Consider the following 23,983-nt stretch of genomic DNA (forward strand, 5'->3'; position numbering starts at 1 on the left):
AAAAATGAAATAAATCAAACAAAAAAGACAATTGCTTTATTTTACATCGATCAACTTTATCATTTAGTATCCCCGATATCAATTTCCCCGTTTGCAACAATAAAAAATTTAATTGACCTCGGCGTACGATAATCAACGCGACACTACAATTTCTACTCGCGTAACCCACATTTACTGGCATCTGCCTTCATCTGCAGTGGAAACAACGCGAACGACGATCGAACCGAAAAAATTCCTCTCTCCGATCAAACGACCTAACCCCCATCGCGCTGCAATCACACCGCGCGGGTTTCTCTGTGTAACCCGCATCCTTCGCCAGCTACAGCGAGATTCCAATTTCGAATCGCGTTCGACGCCCGTCGCGTTTAAGTGTTTTCATTTCCAGAAGAATCTCTATTGCAGCGTCGAGTTCGCGTCGCTCGATCAGCGCGTTATTAGCTTCTCCAGGGACACGTTAAACATTCGACGCGAAAAAGCAAGAGAAGGGAATTGCGAGGAAATTCGAATCCTTTGAAAAATTGATGAAATATCGTAATATGGGTAACGTGGCAGGACGCTGAAGACGCGACTACCGAGCGAAAACGCGACAATAAGCGAAGAGAAGAGATAAAAAGGTGTTGACGGAAACAGGGAACGAGTTTCTTCGTTGGACGGAAGGTTGCAACGCAAGAAAACGATGGGAGGAAGAAATTCAGCGTGTTACAGGGACGAAAGGCGCGAGAGGAAGAGAACGTTCGTCGGCGTCGCCACGTCGCGTCGGCGTGTCAGAACCGGTTGCAGCGTCGCTGGCCGTCGCCCTTGGAATTTCCACGTAAATAAAATCTCCGGAAGAGTATAGTGCCTCTCGAGCGGCTGGGCGACGGTAGAAACAAAAAAGGAAAGGAGAAAAACGAGCGGCAGACGTCGAGGACGAGGCGTTCGTTACGCTCGCGTCGCCTCACGCCTCGCCGCTTCCCCGACGTCGACGTCGAGATTCACCCGATTGTCGACGACGAGTAACGACGTGACACCCTGTATATAAGTCTACGTACATGTGTACAATGTATACGTTACGCGAGTGAACGAGGGATAAGGGCGACGCGTGTAACGTAACGTTTTAATTACCATCGACGCAAACTATCGCTCCGCGGCACCCTTTCAACGCGAGTAGCACTGGGTCGAAAGTTTGGATTAATAGAACTCTAGATTGTTCTCTGAATCATTGCTAAGGTTGTTCGCTGAAGGTTTTGATTTGAACAACAGTAAAATTGTTTGCCGTCGGCATTGATCAGTTTTGTCGGGAACGTTTTGCAATTATGGAATTTAGAGAAAAATATTCCAATCGGTAGGATAACGTAGAATTGTAATACTTACGCTGTAGTAGTAGTATGTAGCGATGATATGAACTTCGTGAATTAAATTTGTCCGAGGAGAAACGATGGGAAATAGGGGAGAACTTTTATGAATCTCTTAGCGATCGTTAAGGATCATATGCTTATGATATCAATCGATTTGGATAAAAGAAATTGGGTCTAATATATTTTTAGATACGATTATTTAGTTCATACGACGTTAATTTACATATTAATTTATTGATAAATTCGAATTATTGTTCTGAAAACTTAGTATGTTAATCGTTTAGAGGCTTCTGAATTTTGTATTTATATCCATATGTTGAAATGTTTCCTTGAAAAGTTGGCTTATCGATGGAGAATATTATTTTAATATTACTTTATCTCCTTCGTGTATTATTTAATTTATTTTAGTAGTATAACTTTGTCTCTGTGTTTACCAACTAAAGTTACAGTCATAAATCTTCCCACTGGAATTTTAACGCTTTTGAATTTTGTAGTTATATCCATATTTATATCCATATGTAGAAATGTTTCCTTGAAAAGTTGGCTTATCGATGGAGAATATTATTTTAATATTAGTTTATTTCCTTCGTCTATTATTTAATTTATTTTAGTAGTATAACTTTGTGTCTGTGTCTACCGAGCAAAATTACAGCCATAAATCTTTCCACTGGAATTGTGTACAACCGCAAATGTAACTTTACGTTTATTTGTTCACAGTGGTAGCCCAAGCATACAAAGTCGACGTGGAGGTGATCGGAGGTGCATCGAGGGGCTGCACCGCGGTGTTACGATGTGTCGTTCCTAGTTTCGTGAAAGATCTGGTGCGCGTGGTGTCCTGGTTGCAGGAACCATCGTTCTACATTTATCCTTCTCTACAAGGAGGTAAGAGATTTTCCCTTTTTACATAGTTGTTTTCGTTTTGTACTCGCAGTAGTCGAAGAGAAGATATCGTAGCGTATTCGAATCGTTCAAAGGTACGTTCAGTCCTAATCTGATTAGAATCTTTTCAAGGTACTAATAAAAAAATAATATGACTTACGTAAGATATGCAGTGATACTTGATAACCACGTTCGATGATATCCATCAACAGGTAAAGGATTTATACATACGGTACAGTAAAAGAATACCTCGAGGATATATTCAATGAGATAGTTTTCACTTCAAATATTGTAAGCTTTAAAATTGAATTAAACCAACTCAGACAAAATTGAAACGACTAATTACAGACATTTCACTACAATTACTAAAATACATGTAGAGATTTTTGACAAAATTAATACTGAGTTTTATCGAGAAAGGAACATAATTACATACATTTTGCTGTTCTATCTTTTTATCTATAATCTTCCATGTACCATTCTACAGACGCTTCTACGCTCTTCTTCCAATTAAGATTAGAAACCAGCGTTAACAATAATCCATTCTCGACGATACCATTATCTAAACAAAAAAACCATCCTCTCTTTCAAAAGCCGCGCGAGAGTGTATACACCAGGAAGAATATGTACGGCTAATAGCCGCGCTGGTTGAGTTTGCGGCAGTCTCCGCTCCCGAACGCTATTATTCTATATGAAAAGCAGCGCGCTATCATATAATCGATAATTTCGCCTATCTACCAAAATGTAATATTCCGCGTAGCGGTCGCTCGTGTGGTAGGAGGTGGTAATAAAAGCCCAAGAGACATTCCATTGGCGCAGATGCAGCAACACACAACCGATAGGTGTACGAAGCACAAAGCATGAAACAAGAAGAATTATACGGCCACGTTCGTGCGGTAGAACAGGGAAACACTGAGACGAAAGAGAGGATACTGTATAGGAAAGGAGAGCGGAGATGGCAAAGGTTGTACGGGCGATTTTCACGTAGGTAGAAGGTAGCACGAGGTATAATAGCCGGCTGGTGGCATTGCTTACTAGGACTAAAATTTAATATCCGGCCACGGGCGTACAACCGGCCGGTACAGTGAAATTTAATATCCACAATAATCTTGCATCACCGTCCCGCGGCGTTGCTGTAGGTCGCGGAGAGATCGTCGAGGACATCGACCTCGTAACGGTCGAGCGACTCGCTCATTAATAGTCGTAGAAATTAATTGGATTTAAGAACGTCGTCGGCTGGTCTTGCTTTTTCCCGAGCCTCTGTCTCTGTGTGTCTCTCTCTCTCTCTCTCTCTCTCTCTCTCTCTCTCTCTCCTTCTTTCTTTTACTATTCTGTCGCTGCGACGACACGTATTGAAAAAGATGATACCCGGTAATTAAAACGTAATATCACGTCGGTTCGCGCGCTATTAATTAGTAAGCTTAATTAGTAATCCTTTTAATTGGACGCGACACGCCGTTGTTAATGCCGTTTGAGGATGGTCTTGCAATCTTTCCGCGATTTACCTTACTCATCTCACTGATAATTATTTCCCTTCTACTTGCCTATTTTTCGTCTTGTTGCTCCGTCTGGTTTGTTCTTTTCGTTTAGACTTCTTCTTGTTTAGATTTTGGTGGACACGCGCTCTGGCAAACTGTCAGGACCATCAAATGTAGTATAGTACATTGTATCGAGCGATAGGAATAAAGAACGTTCGACCGACATACGTAGATCCTGAAATCAGTTCGTTCCACGTTACGTCAACTCTCGGTGCTTGGACAAATTTTATAATTGCACATAACATTGAGAAAAGCATATTCCCCGGCGATAACGGGAGTCGATGAAAAAATACAGAGCTGGCTGGTATCCAACGACCATCGTCGTTCGGTTTTCGAGCGACGAACGACGGGATAGCGTAACTTTTATACGACCATGGAAAAAAGACGACAGTAAAAACACACGTCGCCCTCAACGAGAAGATATTGGCACACCGTGAACCGTCCCTGTTATCGCGTGATACATAAAATTCCCTGCATATAGCTTTGTTTTTAACGAACCTCCTGGTCTTCCCACTCGGCTTTCCGGTATAATTTCTTCCCTTCTTATGCTTCCTCCTCCTTGTTAAAATTTCTTTTTACGATACTATCAGCGCTCAGAATACTTCTAAGATACTGTTTCTTTAAAACTTAGTGACCTTATATCTGATGACGTATTCGTTAAATCGATTTTCTGAAAAAGTTAATTAGCCTTCAGCGAGTAGTCGACCGACGATGCAAATTGAAACTTTAAAGAACGTGTCTTCGAACAAAACCCATTGTTAATGCAGCTCGATGAAATTAAAAGGTAAAAGGTTGACCATTTATAAATATTCGTATGAACAATGAGAATAGGATTCATCAGAAACTACCGAAGATAAATTTAAGCAAACATCGATTATATTACGAATTTAATTATATCAGAGAATTTAAAACAGGTGAGATGGAAGATCAAATTCTCGTATTCCTCGGGATTTACTGGCACAAAATTTCGTAACCTGCGCTTTGAGCATACCAATTTGCCGAATCTCTTTTGATTCTTGGCACGTTTCACGTATTGTCTGTTAGCGCACTTGTCAGCATAGCTATTTAGAAACCCATATCTTCGACATGCAAACATTCGAAACGAATCGTCTATTTCACGGAATCGGAGACCATATAGCAGAGACATTATGGGAATTGGGACTGATGGAAAGCATTTGGGGGGTGCGGGTAAATGCGGAAGGCACCGCCATGGATTAAGCGACTGTCAATGATACTGTCTTTATTCCTACTGATCTATAACGCGCTTTAGCTATTAAACCGTCTACGGAGACCGACTATCGTCGATAGATCCGTCTCATTTGCGCGAGAATTTGGCGTAGAAATAAATTGGTTTACGCGATGGAAATAGAAATTAATCGAAAATCGATACTTCATTTCGAATCAGATTGTACATATGTAGCCTGTTAAACGAAATAGCTCTAGAACAAAATACTTCTTCTTCATCGACTATTATTAAATTAAAAGTGAAACGTTAATTTATTGTATTTGCAATAGACGAGTACGTAGAAGGAATTTTATCGACCAATAAAAAATTTATTTAGAGCAAGGGATATGTTAGGATATTAAATTTTCTCGCTCTCGTTGGTTAGAACATATTTAGAGAAAAGTGTTTTGTTTGGTAAAGTATATTGGTAATGATATCTTTCATCTCTAATCAACGACATATTATAGGTTTCTAATACAACATTTTTGGATTTAGTAAACATTGAAAGATTGACAAGTCGAAAGATTTATAATTATACGTGTCAGTAGAACTAAAATGCTGTCGCTTAGAAAGAATATAAGATGAAGATTTTGTCGAATGCATCGATACCGTGATCTTAAAATTTTATAATATTTAGTATAAAGTTTATCTATATTAGATAGCATAATACTTAATAGTGAATGCAGAAAATATATTTGAAAGACGCGAAACTATATGTATAGGGAAGTAAGTACATGCTTTGGAAGTGATGTTCTGACGGAAGGCACCCATGTGGCTAATATCCAAGGGGAACCGCTACAGATCAAAGTGTCGCGAATAATGTCTTCGTTCCTCCATATTTACGATGTGTCGTGTCGACTATTTCTGATACCAATTCACCAATATTGCATCGAAGTATACTTTCCGATAGGAAACATAATATTGAAAATAAAATTATTTAATTGGATATCGACAATCTTAACTGACAAATGTTATTTGTTCCAATTACGAGTTCTAGCGGATAACGTCCTTTTTTAGGATTGCCATTATATCGAGTAATAGTACATAAACTACAAATTTTTGTTTATAAACCTAAATAGAAAGTTATATCTGTATAGTCTTGTTTAAACATTTCGTTTCTAACTTTTGACTCGTATTTCATCTCGTTAAATTTTCGCTCGTTTTGCTTTCTTTGTTCTTCTTTCTTCTATTCTGAGTTTCCATAATGTATAGCGTAAAATTAAGTATAGTAAGTAATATAAAATTAAATATAGTGGGCTACTCGATAATGTACATAATAAAAGACGACGTGATAATCTCGAACAGGCAGAATTTCTGCATAATCTCTAAAAGGCAGACATAAAATCGTCCATTATTGTTCTAATTATTGTACTTGGCTTCTCATATGTTTAAAATATATATAAAAAGCAATATATTAAAAAAAAAACTCTCCGTTTCTTTTAATTGCTTCCTGTCACAAACGCAGCCCACGTTTGTGGTCTTTGTAAACACCGTGCGAAGAGGAATGTAACAAATCCAGTGCAAGATCTACAATATCATTCGAATCGAGACAGGAACGTGTACAGCGTTTCGAATGTTCTCGAGAAATTAAATTTCACCGAGTTCTTTTGTCTGTTGTGTTCCGCTTCCGTCGTTCGTCTAAACTCGCTAGACGGAAATTCCATTTTCCGTCCGGAATCATAATGCTTTCGATACAAATCGAAACAATACAAACATGTGCAAGATGCGATCTGATAAGTAAACAATTAAATTCTCTAGAAATTCATTCGAAAATTAAATACAATAAAATAATTTTGTACAAATGTGCGCTACTTCAAAAATGTTTTCGCATTGTTGTTACATTTGCTGCAGGTTTGATAAAAATTAGTTCGCATCGGGCTTTTGCTAAACCAGTAACTGCCTTTCGCAGTTCACGATCTACGGAACAGCATTATCTTCCAAACTGAAAGTATTTTAAAAATGTTCACTTGTATATACAATTCGATTTATTTCCCAGTTAAAAAATATTTTGCGTTCCACCTGATTCCTTATACCGTCAGATGAAAAACCTTTCCGCGCAAACTTCAATTATTCAACGTATCAACTTTGAAAAGCTCTTTTTAATTAATCGTTTTCATTCGTCGCTACTTTATTTATGCCAATTTACGAGAAACTTTGAAAGTAAACACGTGGAAAGTGCACATAATATGTAAAGATGCATAAAATATCCGAAGATACTATGCTCATAAAAACATGAATTTGCATAAATATCATCAGTCTCCATTTATCATAATATATCAGAAACTAGCAACTTCGGGTTAAAGAACGTACAGAAGCTCGAACAAGAACTTGCCAGCCTTCTTTCATTGCGTTTTCTCCTTTAATTCTGAATGACCCTATAAACGTTATATCCTGTACGTTTCCATTAAATCTATCCCTATACATCTATCAGGATCAGCCCGCAATTAATTCCACGTACATATTTCATCCATGTACACTGTACACGTGTGCAGACACAGTCGCGTGAGGATTACCGCCATGTCCACTGTCACGAATTCTTTGACAAGCCAACGTTTTTCCAAAGAGGATTGTCAAACGTTTATTCGCGAACACGCACGAAATTGTCGCGCGAAACGAGCGAAAAGTTTTAATTGCTTCGCATACGAGCTCGCCGATAGAATCGTCTTCGTGAAACGATATTGTTTGAACGCACGGCTCTCAAAAAAGGTTACATGCCTTTGCAAAGTTGATGCTTACGACTCGTTAAAAGTGCGCGCGTACATTGACAAAACGGTATTGGTACAATACGGTTCCGCGTTTCATTGTTTTCAGCGTGCAAACGTGTTGTTAATTTTCTTTATTTCTCCTTCTCTCATTTTGTGTCCCTCCTTTCTTTTCTTTTATCTTTTCTTCCTGTCCTTTTTGTTTGTAATTTAATCCAAACGTTCGAACAGAAAATAGTGCTGGTGAATAGAACAGAAAAAGTTTGTAAATGGAGCGCGCAAATTTAACATGCGTCGATTAAACGAAAGTGTTCGTTTCGATGGTTTTTCAGAGAAATCGACGGGAAATTGCGCGAATTAATTGCTCGCATTCGAACAGCAAATAATATAAAAAGGTTAACATGATGTATTAAAACAGAGGAGGAAAGGGATTTCAGTGTAACTGGCCAACTGAATGAATCATTCGAACTTGAATGCAGATATTTTATCTTTGAAAGAGAGATCTTCCTTTGCATTTCTCTTGATCGCGTTTCTTTTTTTTTTTTTTTATTTTTCCAGAACACGATCATTATTATTTCATGCGTTTCTCAATAGTTCACCGTTTTATATGTGCATTTGATAAATATCGCATTATCGCTCGTCCAATATTGTACAGGTATCTTTTTATCCATCTAATAAACATTAAAATTCTATAAACTATTTCTTTTATAATCTCTTATATCCTAAAACAATTAATTTTGTGCACGTGGAACGCGAACGTTTTAAAAATTGTTTGATCATCCTTCTCCTAGCTTTCCATACCCTGAAACAATTAATTTATACTTGGACGTTATATAGACATCTTTCTGTTGACCTAATTGATATTAAAATTCTGCCAATTATTCGATCATCCCTCTTATACCTTCCTACAACCTCAACTAATTAATTTCCACGCAGATGTTACGCGAATATCTTTTCACCCCTTGAATAAACGTTACAATTCGTCAAATTACTTACCGTTTTTAACTTCACAACGCATTTAACCATTCTCTCGCGCCTCTACAGCAACTCTCTCACAAGCAGCAATCCCGTATTTCTTGCTGCCTATATAATATTAAGCCGCCTTTGTTCCCCATCTATAGTCGCTATATTTCTGTAAGCGTAACATATCCATCTTACTAATAGCGCTATGGTCAGACTGCACGTAATTCGAGGCAGCCTCCTCCGTCTCGTGCATACATACGCGTATGTACATCGTGTACATGGTCACGTACATACGCAGTCTATCTACGTTGAATAGATCCGAGAGGACAGGGTATAGGTAGTAGCATCGAGTGTGATACCGAAACTACATAACCCATCCAAGCCGGCTGACTTGGCCGACAATCGCTATTTAGCAGGACCGCTTATCTCTGCCGGTCTTAGCTGTGCTAATGTCTCGTAGCCGAATTTGCGTTCGAACGTAGACGTAATAACGTAGAATCTTGGATAGGGATACGGAGGTAGCGTGTACTACGCGCGGCTAGAAATTTCGTTAGCGGGACCAACAAACACGGAGATAAGAAACGCGCGATTACTTGTAAAAATCTTCATCGATTCGCCATGCAAGATTCCAACGAAGCAACGAGAAACAGAATGAAAACTGTTGAGAAACGTGGATCTTAATTGGCGAAATAAAAGTAAAGGAACACCAAGGTTACACTTAGAATTCATGTTAAAATAGTTTTAGATTTATTTAATAAACGATTTCCAAGATCTTCGTCGATATACATTTGCACGCATCTCAACACTTTCTTCGTCTCGCCATCTTCCATACAAAAGTAAAGGAACACCAAGGTTACACTTAGAATTCATGATAAAATAGTTTTAGATTTATTTAATAAACGATTTCCAAGATCTTCGTCGATATACATTTGCACGCAGCTGAACACTTTCTTTGTCTCGCCATCTTCCATACAAAAGTAAAGGAACACCAAGGTTACACTTAGAATTCATATTAAAATAGATTTAGATTTATGTAATAAACGATTTCCAAGATCTTCGTCGATATACATTTGCACGCATCTCGGCACTTTCTTCGTCTCGCCATCTTCCATATCACACTGCCGACGGAACCGACGAGATGCCGTGTACGCACATACTTCCACACATTCATATTCTCGTACGTGTGTCACTACTACGCGGCCAATTTTGTCTAGCACATAAAATTGTACATATCTCAATAAAAACGAGGAGCGAAAAACGCTCCGGACAACGTGGAAGGAAAAAGGAATGAAAAGAAAGACGAGAACTAATGGAAGAACGACCTCTTTCGTGCAAGATAATCACATATTCGAAAGCCATGTTAAAGATATCTGGACGTGAATAGGGGTTTTCGTAAAACGACTGCGAATGTTTAGGATAACTACCGTCATTAACGTTGCTCGGGCTTATCTAAGGAACGAGCACTGGCTTAAGCCGAGCAGGGCAAGAACGGCCAGGTAGTACCTCCGCCAGTCATCCAGAACAGGCGCTGGAAATCCCGGAATTAGCATAATTATCGTTACGGTAAAACCGTTCGCCGGTTCACCGACGAAAATATCACGAAACGTTGGCGATAGCTCGTTCATCGATGGCACAGAGTAGTTATCAAAGGTAATTCCGAATCCGCTTGCCACGTTTATTGAGAAACGTCTACGCCGATTATAAATTATCGCCACGCACGCCAGTTACGAATAATACGGAGATTAGAAAATTCCTCGTTATATTTCTGCCATGTGCGAAAGAGTGTCTCGCAGAGGATGCTCTGCAACGTATCACGAATCCCACTATCTATCGTATCTCGCGTTAAATAATTCACCGAACGTGGAGCTATTTGCTCCGGGGACGATATAATCGCGTTTAACACCGTGGGGAAGATAGCCATCGCCGTTTTCCGGATTGCAAAACGTCTAGTAGATAGCCCGGTCATGTTCTAGTCGTGATGAAAGCTTTCGGACGCGAATTGCGTCCAAACGTATGACGACTCCGATATTATACTTCGTATCGAGAATATTCGCAACAGTTTCTGAAAAGAGAGTTTCATTCGATCTATAGCTGAAATTATCGTAATTGTTTTACTACGAACGATCGTTGTTATAGATCGTTGAAATTAATGGATATCGTTGTTTAATGTCTGATAAATTGAAATTTATTGCTACAAATTATTATAACTAGACTACGCATGTTCACGCATTTATGAAAAGTGTATAGAATACGCGTAACACGCGGATATATAATATAACGTAACGAGAAACTACGACGATAAGAGGCAATAAATGATACAAAGGCATAAACCTCTTTTTCATTATTTGCGTTGCAGATGGGAAGTTTCACCTTTTACCAACCGGGGAACTTCTGGTCCACAGCCTGGAGTTCAGCGATCAAATACACGGCTACAGATGTCGAACGATGCATCGTCTCACTAGACAAGTGGTAGTGAGTTCCGTGGCCAACGTAAGGATAGCAGGTAGTAATTTTCACTCCGGTGGACAGGCCGATTTTTCTTATCGTCGGGAAATTGCCGAGGTTTTTTCCAATTACCCGCCGCATTAATCGACCCTCTCTCGAACGATTCTTTTTTTTTTTCCTTTTTTGTAGATCACAGAGGGGTGATGCCGCCGGTGATTCTTGAAAACTCTGGCGTTGTTCACGTCGCGCAAGATGAATCAACGTCGTTAGTCTGCGTAGCACAGGCCTGTCCTACTCCTGAATATCGGTGAGTTTTTCATTTATCTCGATAGAGATACCTTAGCTCTTTACTCATTACGAAGAGTTGTTATAAAAAGTATAAATTTTATTTTACATCGACGAACTTTTGTTTAGATACGCAGAATCTTTTTAATCGCATTAACGTGAATACATAAAGTTCGTGTAAATTAAATTATAAGCTTATATCGCTTATTTAAATTGTTACTTTACATTTAATATTTGCAGCGTGTAGAATACTTGGAAATTTAAGTAGCATATATACACGTATAATCGCAATAATCATGACTCCCGTTTGTCATCTTTAAAAAAAATATTTCTTTTTTCTATTGCGATATTCAACATAGTCTTTCGTTTTATCCTCTTCGTTACAACCAGTTGTACGTAACAGAGATCGTACAATTTTTCCGACGCTCTGGAAACTAACGATTGGTTAATACTACTGTGTCTGTCGCGAAGGACTCATTCTACTAGCCAACGTACGAATATCGAGCAAGACTATTCCTAAACTATTTAATACGATTTATGAAAATCAGATATAGAAATATCTTTACAATTAAGGAAACAGTATTTTATACTCACGAAAGGTAAATTAAACAGTAAAAATGTCGAAAATCAAAACATGTAGGTATACACCAACGTGCGTCCAAAATGCCAGAAATTCTCCAACTATCTAGCAATCTATATATAATAATAATAAAACAGTAGAAGTATCGTGTCCGTATATTGAATAACAGAAAAACAGTTATCCAGGAACAGTTCATAAGCTATCGTGTCCAGAAGACTAGTTCTTTCAATTTTTGTCTGTCTGTTTGTTTGTCTGCTTATACTCGCATCATGTAAGAACTACCGAACAAGTTTTCCTGGGATTTTCTCTGTTCCATATCTTAGTATCCGGGAAAGAAAATAGAATATGTTCCATCTCGATCCGTTTTCTAGAAGCTGGAAAATAGCTGGCGTTCGAGTTGTCAAACTACGATGGTTATTATTCACGTCGTATTTGTTCTGAAATCCAACCATTTGATAATTTCATATTTTTTACCACGGAGAACAATCTAACTGTTGGTATGAAAAATATGCAGGTATTTCATTCGTAAAAGTTCATCCGTTTAAAAATTGTTCTGTATATTAATAGTCCACGCGAACAAAGTTGCGGCGAAAGGCTATTTATGGAACGAAAGACGCAGCTCGATTGATCGAGCTATCTATGTACAGTCTTTGTTCGTGAAATGTTTGGCAAATATAAATTAAATCATAATACATCCAAATAATCATGGGAATAATTACGCGTAATCGAAAACCGATGGCATGTTGCATGGTAAATTTAACGTTACAATTATTATTACAAACGATATAAACGAATTTAACGCTGTAATTGCGGGGCATTGGTCGTTGCGAGTTCAAAGCGGCGGGAAACGAAGCATCCATAAAACGGAAACACGAATTCTCGCGTAAATCGAGCGTTCACCGAGGAGTGTAGTTTTTCCTAGTGATACGATTACCGTCACGATGCAAGATATGAAAATTCATCGATCCTTCGAGGACTGTGTATAGAGGTAATCCTTCGGAATACGACCTTTTAATCTCTGCGTGATACGATAAATCTCTGTGTGTCGAAACTACGATCGACGTATACATTTGCCCTCGCCGAAGAACTACAGAGGTTGAAGACAAACGTCTGAAAGCTCAGGTACAAAGAAAATTCTTTCATGCCAATGGAAAAGCGATAAAAGCGTAACGTACAAAGGAAGCAGAAAAAACAACGCACGTTCTAATCTGGCTCTTTAATCTAAAAGAAAACTACGAGCCACGTTTTTCAGCGTCGAAAGGTGGATCGAAACAAGAATGAACGAAAAGACAGTCAGAGACAGGAAAAGGAGAATCGGAGGCAGGAATATTCGAGATAGAAGGTAAGTAAAGAAATAAGGACTGGGCAGGACTTTGATCGAGGAAAAGTGGAAGCACTCGAACGTGAAGCTTCGCGAACGAAGCACAATCGGAAACTCTCCATGTCGCTCACCGGGTCTTCGAGGAGCCTTCTGCTCTACAAAGTTTTTCTCCTCGTTCTCTTTCTTTCTCTCTTGGAATTTCTGGATCTCCTTTTCCTCGACCCAGGACCACGGGCAGATGCATGCACCGGACAAGAAACATCTGGAGAGATGAAAATTTATTGACGATAGCGCTAGCCAGCATGGCGTGCCAAGACATTTTGCGAACGATATGCTTGAACAGTACTTACATGCTTCACCGATACCAATCCATTCGACTGAAATAACGAGGTGAACTGGTTTTATCGCATGATTTAGGCTCGGCTACAGATTTATGAGTGAAACCATTTTTAACGCGTTGTGTTCTATCTTGTAATAACGAGGCAATGGATTTAGTTTTAGCAATTGAAGTTGTACGTTTAGATAATTTATTTTATTAACGACGACAATGATGTTAATAATAAGAAGAAGAACAGTTGTAACGGTTATAAGGATCGTACATAGAGTGGCAGCATGTTTGACTAAGAATTAAGGACCATCTTTTAGAAAACAATTGCCAGTAAGCGAGGACATTGGCGATGAAGCGAAAAATTTGAAGAAAATTATTAAGAAAAGGGATTGTATCTTCTTCAAAAGTTATTTCTAATAGTAATACATGCAATAACATAAAGTGAGGCTACGATGTAATGTTTAATAGACTAATTAATGTTTTTCAAGATTCGTGTAATTAGAAGAAATTTCAGAAATTTAGCAACTTTCGTTTCATTCATTATATTATATTACATTGTATCATATTATGAAGATTTATGTAGGATTTCGTAAAGAAATATTGTTTTAGTAGACTATACACACATGTAACATGTGGCTGTATGTATTCTAACACGTGGCTGACCATACATTCATCTTATAAATTAGCACACTCCTGCACCATCCATTATTCCAAAACACGACGTAAGCAGGAGCAATCAATCGAAACTAGAAACGCTCGGTTTCTAACAACAAACTTGCTGCAATTTACCTGCAGTCAGACCATGTGCGAGTCGAGATAGCACGTATTTACCATGAAACTGATCGCGCTACAAACGTAATTCCCTTTTCCTAGAGAGAGAGAGAGAGAGATAGAGAGAGAGAGAGAAATACTTCACAGAAAGTCGCAAAGTCCAAATAAAATACACCTTTAACTTAACTCAGCTATCTTGACGCTCTCGAAAGAATCGAAGAACTGATCTACTAGACGAGTTTGAACTCTAACTTCTTACCTTTTTACCTCGGGTAACTTCCCCTAGAACTACCAACTAAAATTCCCGAAGGAAGTCAGCTCCCTTACGTATCAAGAAATCCAAGAACGAACAAAGATACAAGATACGATGTTCCTGGACGATCTACAAAAAACAAAGGGGGTTAGGTGAGGTATAGAGAGGACGAAAAAGGCGAAGATGAAGAGGATCGGGGAAAGTGAGGAGAGGAAAAGAAACGAAAAACAGAGCAGGGGATCCGTGGAAGTGGTTCGAGCCGACGAACGTGCTTCGATCGAAAACTGTCAAGACGTTGGTGAGGATGAAAGAAAGCACCGAATCTCCGGGATAAATGCTCACTGTGGATGCGACTGGATGTCGTTTCTAGGTCGTGTCGTCGTGCCCGAAAGCCAGTGAAATTGAAGCGCCTCGGTTCCACCAACCAGCCCTTTGCCTGATGCGCGAGCGCTTTGCCTTCCGATGAAAAATTATTCCTCGAGTCTTTACCGGAAAAAAGGAAGTTCCAAAGTGGCAGGGGAAGTCGCATTAACTTGCAATCATGCAAACCGCGTTAGCTTCGAAATGTTCGGTCCGCGCGACGCTACGTTTGAAAATTTTTACCGGAATTCGCGTGCGAGAACGGGAACAGAATGGAATGCTGCCAGGACCCATTTTCGTGCGAATGCTACAAAGGATTTCTGCGCGGCTGCCGGCAAATTTTCAACGGAATGTTCGGCTAGAATTTCGCGAATTGTACGCCGATAAAGAGATTTCAATGGATTCAGTTAATGTAATTGGATGATATATTATGTTGCCGAGTGAGTAGAATGACGTTTGAATTAATCGAGATTACGAGGAAATTTATCGTCGGCTGAATTTTCACGATTGTTTGCTGGTCGATTCGATGGAATTTTTAATTGGTACTTTGGATAATTTCGCATGAGATATAAATTAGAGAAATAATATGTTATTGTGGATAGCGCGAAATGAAAATGATAAGTAATAACGAGTGGAATGAATCTCGTAAATACGCGTTTGATTTCGTTTTAATCGTAATATAAAGAATCGTAATATAAAAATTGCTTTTCACGCGTTTCAATAATTTTCTGGATAGCTAAGTATTTGCTAATACGAGGGTTGTATAAAGGAGAACTAAATTTTGTACAACAACGAAGATTTTAATTAACGGTGATTATTATTAAGATAATAGTAGTACTAAATCTATAATTAAGATGATAGTAATATTAATTCTGTAATTACGATGTTAAGAAGCTTAAAGCTATAAAAGGGAAGTAAAGATGTGCAATATACGGATATGATACTATATGTATGTACATATATACGATTATAGTCTTGGGGGTAAAATTCAGCGTATACATATGAGTATATATATGTGTATATATATGATATAGGAGATCTGAGTATAGTCCTTCTTTGAATCTTAAATAAATCTAGAGATTTATTAAAAATTTTCGTAGAAGAGGATATATCAAGAATTTATATTAATTTCATACATGTTTAACAAACATAAGTTGTACTAGACTGTATAACTTTATAATACTTTATAGAGAAAGTACGTTAATGAAGACATAATTGAAACATAACGTCAAGAACGATTTTAATGAATCATAATTACAAGTAGAAAGTGTTTTTAAGCTTTATGATTTCTAGATCTTCCCTTATGTTTCATAGCACCGTTGGATTATTTCAAGAGTAAAATATTGCTTACACAAACAGTGGTTCGATCATTTAAGGTTTAATGTTCCATCTACGATTCAATTTCCAGATGGTACGCACAAACCGGTTCCGAGCCAATGCTGGTACTCTCTGGACCAAGGACCAGATTGCTCGGGTCTGTTCTGGCCCTCGAAGCTGTGACGTTAGAAGATAGCGGTATTTATCGTTGTTCTGCGTCCAATCCTGGTGGCGAAGCTAGCGCAGAAATTCGGTAACGAATAAATGATAGATTTCATATAAATAGTAATAAATCAAGAAAGAAATTCAATAATTAATAAATTATATCCTAATCATTGACATCTATACGAAAGTGAAAGGAATAAATATATTATTTCTAGAAAAGTTTATTTCGAAATTAGCGCGTTTCCTACTATACAAAAGTTTAAGGATTTGAAATTAGGTCAAAAAATTTCTAGAGAACGTTTAATTGTGAAAAGATATCCATTGCGTTAAATTTTTAACATTTCTATCTTCTTTTATACAGAGAAAGCGAGAAACTTATTTAATCGACTAATTAAAGCTTTGCTTCTGGTAATTATGCCCATAGACCGTGGACTCCCTGCAAATTCTCTATCTACATATTTAACTTTACAAATAATATCTTGATAATTTATTACAAAGAAATTAATAACGCCTTTATTTCGTCCGGTACTTTATTACAAAGGAAGTAAGGCAAGGGAAGCATAAAGCGTTGATATTTCGATAAGATTACTAAAACGTTTGCGATTTAAAATTTATGATCAATTAAATGATAAAATAAAAGATGTCTTTGATTAAGTTCTTAATGAAACCTGCACTTGGAAGAAATAAACCAATGTTACAAAGTAAATAATCGTTCTTCAGGCTCATCGTGACAGCCCCGCTACACATCGAAGTGACGCCACCGTTGTTAAGCGTCCATTTAGGAGGTAATGCCGAATTTAGATGCGAGGTCAGCACGCATCCACAAGCTGGACCACACTTTGTTACCTGGTACAAGGATGGTCGCCAGCTGCCAGGCTCCGGCAGACAATCAGAATTATTGAGGCTGAACGGTATCAGCAGAGAAGATCGTGGAATGTATCAGTGTATCGTCAGACGAGCGGAGGGTGACACTGCACAAGCCTCAGCGGAACTACAATTGGGCGGTACGTAAGGAATGTTCATTTATCTCTTAGACCTTTCCATAGTGGAAACCGGGGCAATATTACAAGCTCGGGGCTCATAGCAGGATTAATTTCACCTTTTTGGGAAAATCTCGTTTTTTCAAAATCTCTTCAGAAATGATCTTCTTCCAATTACCTGTGTAAATTTCGCGTCGTTCTTAAAATTTAACGAATACCACTTGGAAACAGGTACTCGATCGAATAGCTACTTTAAGTTACGTAATTTTCGTATGCAGAAACACGTAAATGCGCAACAGCATATATTCGTACGTACGGTATTCCATTCGATTCGACTCGCTCGATCTCAATTACCAAATTCCACATACTCGGCTTCATTTCGACTTGGACTGCACAAAGGAAAATTACATGGAAAGTTGCGGTGCAGTTTCGATCGGAATTGCAAATGAGGGGGCTTTCAATAGGTCTATGCATACGTATAAATTCACTTTTCGCGGAACTATCAACCTTGGTCGGGCACAAAGCAAATTAGGTCATTCTCGAAGATTCATTTTCTGCGTCTCGAAACTTTATCGCTTCCGTGAAAATTCACGCGGTCTAATTAGCATGGAAATGCATCACGCTTGCCATTCTACCAGGGAGGAAATTTAATAAATTGATACGACGTGACGTCTAGAATCCGTGACCTCGTTCCATTGCAAATGTATGTAAAATAAACAACGGCTTTTATCTTCGTCTAGAAAAAAACTATACAATTAGAATATTAATTTTGAATTAATTAATTTATTAACCAAGCAATTTGTATGGAATTAATAAATTTTACTGTTTTACCTCTGATTTTGATTATCGATATATTTGATTGCTCTAAAATTTGATTTTAATAATTGCGTCCCACTTCGACTGGCATAAAATTAATTAAAAATACCTATCGATTCAAGTGTCGCTATATTGAACAACAAACAGTTTACAAATTTTAGCTCTTTGATAATTACAAGTGATACCTAGATTAAAACAACCAAGCGTTCTAAGAAATTAGTTTCTTATTAAAAATTCATTCATCAAATCTAATTTAGTAATTTAGCAGCGTGTGCTCGAATTTTACGTTCAATAAATATTGTTTCAACAGTCTTGGACTTTTTCGAACTTCCAATTGATCCAACCTTCCACATCGTTACGACTAATTTGCGTAATTTTTCGGACGTATTCGCGTCCAATACGTATCGATATAAAAACAGAAAAATTAAAATTCAACGAATGATGATATCAAAACGATTTAATACGCAATTACGTATTGCGTAATATTCCTCGTTAATACTACACCATTAAAGACACATCGAGTATAATACCAAATTGGCAGACTCAAACCAAGCTTGTAATCACGATTCCCCTCGCCGCTTACAAGCTTCCATCATTGCAAGTGTTCTGTTCATCGATCGTTGGAAATCGAGCCCCATTGCCCCCGAAATACTTTCACCCGATCGATGCCTGTGAGAATTGATCTCTCACCCGTTTTCGAGAACGCGACACGGTTACGTGTCAGAAGCGATGCAAGCGTAGCGCTCTCCAAAGTAGGTTCGCGTGATCGGTAGTGAACGTTACCGATCGTATTACCAGGAACTCGATTATCATGAAAAGAGCATGTCAACCACGTGGACCGTTACGTCGAGAGAACAGAGATCTCCGCTTTGAAGTGGAGGAGGCTTCTTTTACGCCGCTTTACCTCTTCCCATCCCTTTCGTTACCTCCTCCGTACTCGCCACTATTACCACTGTCAACCCTCTTTCCCCTCTACTCTTTGGTAACCACCACGAAGCGTCTCTTTCTCTGTCTATCTCTCTCTATCTCTCCTTCCTCTGCCTCTCTCCTTCCTTCTTTCTCTGGACCGTTTGTCCTATATCTGGACCGCCCACCTATGGATGAGGAGTAGCGCATGAAAGAGGAACATGCCGTTGGCGAGGGACGCGGAGGAAACCAGCCAGAGGAGAGCCTTTGAAACAACAATGAAGTTAGCGTCTCTCGCTCGTCAGCGTCGGTAATGCACGGAATTTACGTCAAAGGGAATTCGAGCAAGCCATACACCCGTGGTAAGGACCTACCGTGGTCTGGACACAGTGCAACAGAGAGAGACCAAAATATATATATATATATATATATATATATATATATCCAAGGAGGAGTTTGGAGAGATAGGAAGAGAGAGAGGAGAGGATTACCGGTTCGTTAGAATTTTACGACTAGGAAAAATGTAGGAATAAAAGGGAGAGAGATGACTTGCCTGTGATGTCACGAGCCAAGAGGCTAGTGGAAAAAAGTCGTTTAGTTGACGAGCTGGAACCAAATGGAGACCAATCGCGTTCCGATCGAACGCCTGGTAACCTACGAACCGCTTTTCTCGACTTCGACTGGAACACTCTGGTGGTGCTTCTAATTTCTTCCCGCCTTCGTGGTGATGTAAAGAAAGAAATAGAAGGCCGAGTTTGCGTATATAAAAAGTACGATCGCAAGAGCACTAAACTATTACTTTCCCTGTGAAAATTATGAACTATAGTGCATTATGAAATTTCGCGTGGATGCGGTTACGCCAGGCTGCCTCGTATTTTGTCGAGCCGCGTGAATGAAGATTCACGGCCTCGTGAATACACTTCGACGAAGCTGTAACGTCGAGAACTGGAACATTTTTTTCCTCGCTAAAATTTGTTCGCCTTTCTCAAAATTCTTTCATACTGTGAGATACAGGAAAAAGAGATTTCTATGGATGTGATGTTGGAAACGTTTAATTAATGTAACAAACGTTGTTACGAATTAGTACGAAGCAAAGCTGTAACTTATTTAAACTTGTGTGTAATGTATAATTAGAGCGTGCATATTTATACATTGAGATAGAAAAATATATAGAGTGTACACGATATGTATAGAAGCGTACAAAGTATTCAACGTAAAATAGCCGTTATGATGTACAATAAATAAATGAGTTTAGAATCCACTTCTTTATTTATGTTCGTAAAGATAACAGTTTCCTAAAAAATTCACAGTTACATTGATTAATTCTATGGACATTTTTAAATGACCCATAGTTCCAACTAGCAAAAGCTTTCGATGCTCGCGCATTATTCCTTTGTAGCTTTTTCCAATTTCACGTCATTTATGTTTGTACGTATCTGTTTCATATACATATATTTTATTCACTTTTATTTTACATCTATTTTAATTCTCATTCAGTGATTAGCAGTTAACCTCAGAACGCTACATTTATAGCATCTTCTTCCTCGTTTTGCATTCCGATCTTTTTCTGTGTATACTAAAATATTGTAACGGTATGCTCCATACAGTTGTATATTATAAATTATTATAAATTTATACTACTATGAACCATTTTCAGGACCATTTAAGCCTAAAACTTACTTACCGCTCATAATAAACAGACCGTTCGACGCTCGAAAGCTCTACATTTTCCAACTACCACATGACGTTTCGACACTCGCCTCGCGACTTCCCTGCTTCCTTCACGATTCTCCCAAGGCAGACAGACTGAATAAACATCAGGTAGAAATTCTGTTTTATTGAAACCAGCGGACGAAGTGTCGCGGTTTCCCGACTACGTATTGACGATCGCTCGAAGGCATCGAGACGAGATTCATCAATTTCCACACGGATCCGCGAGCATCGTCTCTACTTCCTGCTTGTATTCATCGTAGACAAAAGTGTTTTAGTCATCTGTTCCTCCTTCTCTCTCTCTCTCTCTCTCTCTCTCTCTCTGTATTTCTATCTTCTTATCTATCTACGTATCTATCCACCCGCTTGTCTCTTCGTTTCTAGACGACGGAACTGTCTTTTGTAACGGGACGCTCGAGCATTTTTAATGACGAAGAAATCGACACTTTTAATTATGGAAAGTCTCTCATCCTGCGAGCTCCGTCCCTCAGCGTCGACCGAGAGAGACTCGACTTCGATCTTGGACTTTCCCAGTTCTTCTTTGCCTTTCCACTACCTCTACTTTCTATCCTCTACCCTTCTTTCTTTTTTTCTCCGTTTCATCCTTCCTAGGCCCCTTTCCATCGGTCGTCGTGTCGTCGAGATAGAAACATCGAGAGAGAAAAATATTCTGACGCGCTTCCGTCGCAGCGAGCCCATTGTCTTTCGTTTTCTATCGCGATGCACGGGAGACAGTCAGTCAGCCAGCCAGCCAGCCAGCCAGCCAGGCAGGCAGGCAGGCAGGCAGGCGTGGCGGCTTTCAGAATCAAGAATCCGTCGTGGTCTTTCACGCTCTTGCCTCTTGTTCTTTCTTCTTCCCCGAGCAAACGGGGATTTCTACTTCTCCCGTTATCTGCTATCCAATTCAACCCTTACCTGCTGCTCCCTAACCTTCCCTCGTATTGTTTTTAACGAGATGGATCCGATCGCATCGCGGTCATTTACGAATCGAATGGCTATTCTCTGGTCGAGCTGACTCGATCTTTCTTCTTCTGCTTTCCGTTCCACCTTTCTCCATCCTCTTTTTGAATCGACCGATAGAAACGGAGAGACTTCACCGCGATCGAAAGTCCAATCTGTGTCGAGTAGCAACGTTAAAAAAAAAAAGAATTTCTCTTGCTCTGTGCTCGGTATTTCTTTCGATATTTCTCTGGCCGTTTCATAACCGCGTGTGCTTCAAATGCTTCTTTGAAGTCGTATAAAAACGCGAGCAAAGTGCGAGGGTAGTTGGGAAGGGGAAGAATGTTAAAAACGAAGGATACCGAGAAATATATGTGTCCTGGTCTTGTTTTCTCTGTTCGCAGACGCACCACCGATGCTGCTTTATTCGTTTATCGAACAAACGTTGCAACCGGGCCCGGCTGTATCCTTAAAGTGCTCCGCTGCTGGGAATCCAACACCGCAGGTCTCCTGGGCCTTGGACGGCTTTCCTCTGCCAACCAACGGAAGGTAGGCTTCATTTAATTGTACGTAACCAAATACCGGTGTATTCAACGTAATACAAGGTATAATTGGTCGTTAATTGTTGCATATATCGATTAGACGCTGCAAGGCAAATTATAGATTACTTAATCAATTCGATCCGGATATAGAATTGAATCGTGTGAGAGGTTGTGTAAAGACTGAAATGTACATTTTGCTCGTATGGTTTTTAATTTAACTTATCTAACTTTAACAATCATATAATCGCTTTTTAATCAAGAAATAAATAAAAAATGATAGATTTATCAAACATCAAATTTAATTTTGTTATATTAATAATAGTAACGAATCGACAAATTATAGGTTGCAGGTTATAGACAAGAGTTATATAAATACATTTTGTCAAGTTAATAGATAGAAAAGAACCAAGAAACGAATATTTTTACTCCAAGTATTCAGGGTTGTTACATTAAGTATCGAACTTAATTTGATTTATTACCTGTTACAAGTTATCAAGCTCGTCTTGCGTAGTGATTTATCAACTAACAATATTCCATCTTGTTAAATCTTTCCTATTTCTTACAACCACCGGCCGTTTAATCTTAAAACATGCCAACTAGCTGATTAATTTGTTGACACGTTCGTGTCAAATTATGCAATACTCCGACGAGATATTTTGTCCGATTAAATTTCTTTCATTTCTATAACTGTCTGCTTAATATTGGTCGTTTAATTTTTAACTATTTCCGCTAGTCGGTTAATTTGTCACGTATCCGTGCTAAATCTCAATTCAACGATACTCAACGTGACAACCATTACTTCCGCATACGACTGATAAAATACGCTACTGCTTCTTTGATCGTCGCATAAAGCATACGATCGTAACTCTGGAACAATTGTTTTAACGCGTGCTTGATGCCTCGTAATTAAAATGCAATCTCCTGGCGGCGATAGTCAAGAGGTCGCATCTGCAGCCAGGCCAATTTCAATTTCAAGTGCAATATCCCAGCAAGAAGCCGGGGAATATTTATTGCGACGACACAGGCCGTCATTCGTCGAGGATAGAGAAGGCAAAGGTACGAGAGGACGGACACGAGAGGATATGACGCGAGACCCTCGTAAGGTTTAACGACAGATCGACATAAAAGACGCTCTGTGATTCTTCTCCTGTGCCACTTCGTTGTTGTACCGCCTCGTTCTCGGCCATTTCCTTCCCCTTTCCGTGAAAAGCTATCCTATACGATCCTCAGCTTCGAGCGAAACGCGTGCAATTCGCTTCTCGTCGCACAAACTGTTGCCCGCGATTCTCGGTACACGTGAAATTAGCAATTTCATTGAAATCGGGCCGCTTTGGTCGAGAACGCGCATTGCGACGCGGTAATTGAAAAGTGGTCTCTCTGCACTGTATTGAAAGTAGGAAGTTACTGTGTTCCCTCCCCCATCAAAGTTAATCGTTAATTGAAAAAAAACTTTGTTCATTAACTTGGAGGATTTTGCTGAAATTGCGTAGAGAGCTTTGCTCGTGAAATATAGCTTCAATTTGGAACGTTCTCGATGGAGATATTCGTTCGTCCTTTCGGAATTCTGCTAAATGATAATATAAGCTGGAAAAAAAGATTAACGAATGGCGTATGGTGGTAC

General features: G+C 38.9%; 1 protein-coding gene across 10 annotated transcripts in view; it reads left to right on the forward strand.

Annotated features, from left to right (window-relative positions):
* The window catches only part of LOC126878315 (cell adhesion molecule Dscam2), a 124,598-nt gene that overhangs the window by 82,443 nt on the left and 18,172 nt on the right, over positions 1-23,983 (forward strand). For all 10 annotated transcript variants that reach the window (XR_007695635.1, XM_050640988.1, XM_050640985.1 and 7 more), the window contains exons 3-8: positions 2,055-2,219; positions 11,001-11,147; positions 11,279-11,396; positions 16,396-16,557; positions 17,190-17,473; positions 22,225-22,369. Coding sequence is in view for 9 of the 10 variants with exons in the window: in XM_050640988.1 (XP_050496945.1) it covers positions 2,055-2,219; positions 11,001-11,147; positions 11,279-11,396; positions 16,396-16,557; positions 17,190-17,473; positions 22,225-22,369 (1,021 nt within the window). In the remaining variant the exon portion in view is untranslated. The remainder of the gene's footprint in view (positions 1-2,054; positions 2,220-11,000; positions 11,148-11,278; positions 11,397-16,395; positions 16,558-17,189; positions 17,474-22,224; positions 22,370-23,983) is intronic.

Source organism: Bombus huntii, chromosome 2, assembly GCF_024542735.1.
Source record: "Bombus huntii isolate Logan2020A chromosome 2, iyBomHunt1.1, whole genome shotgun sequence".
NCBI lineage: Eukaryota > Metazoa > Arthropoda > Insecta > Hymenoptera > Apidae > Bombus > Bombus huntii.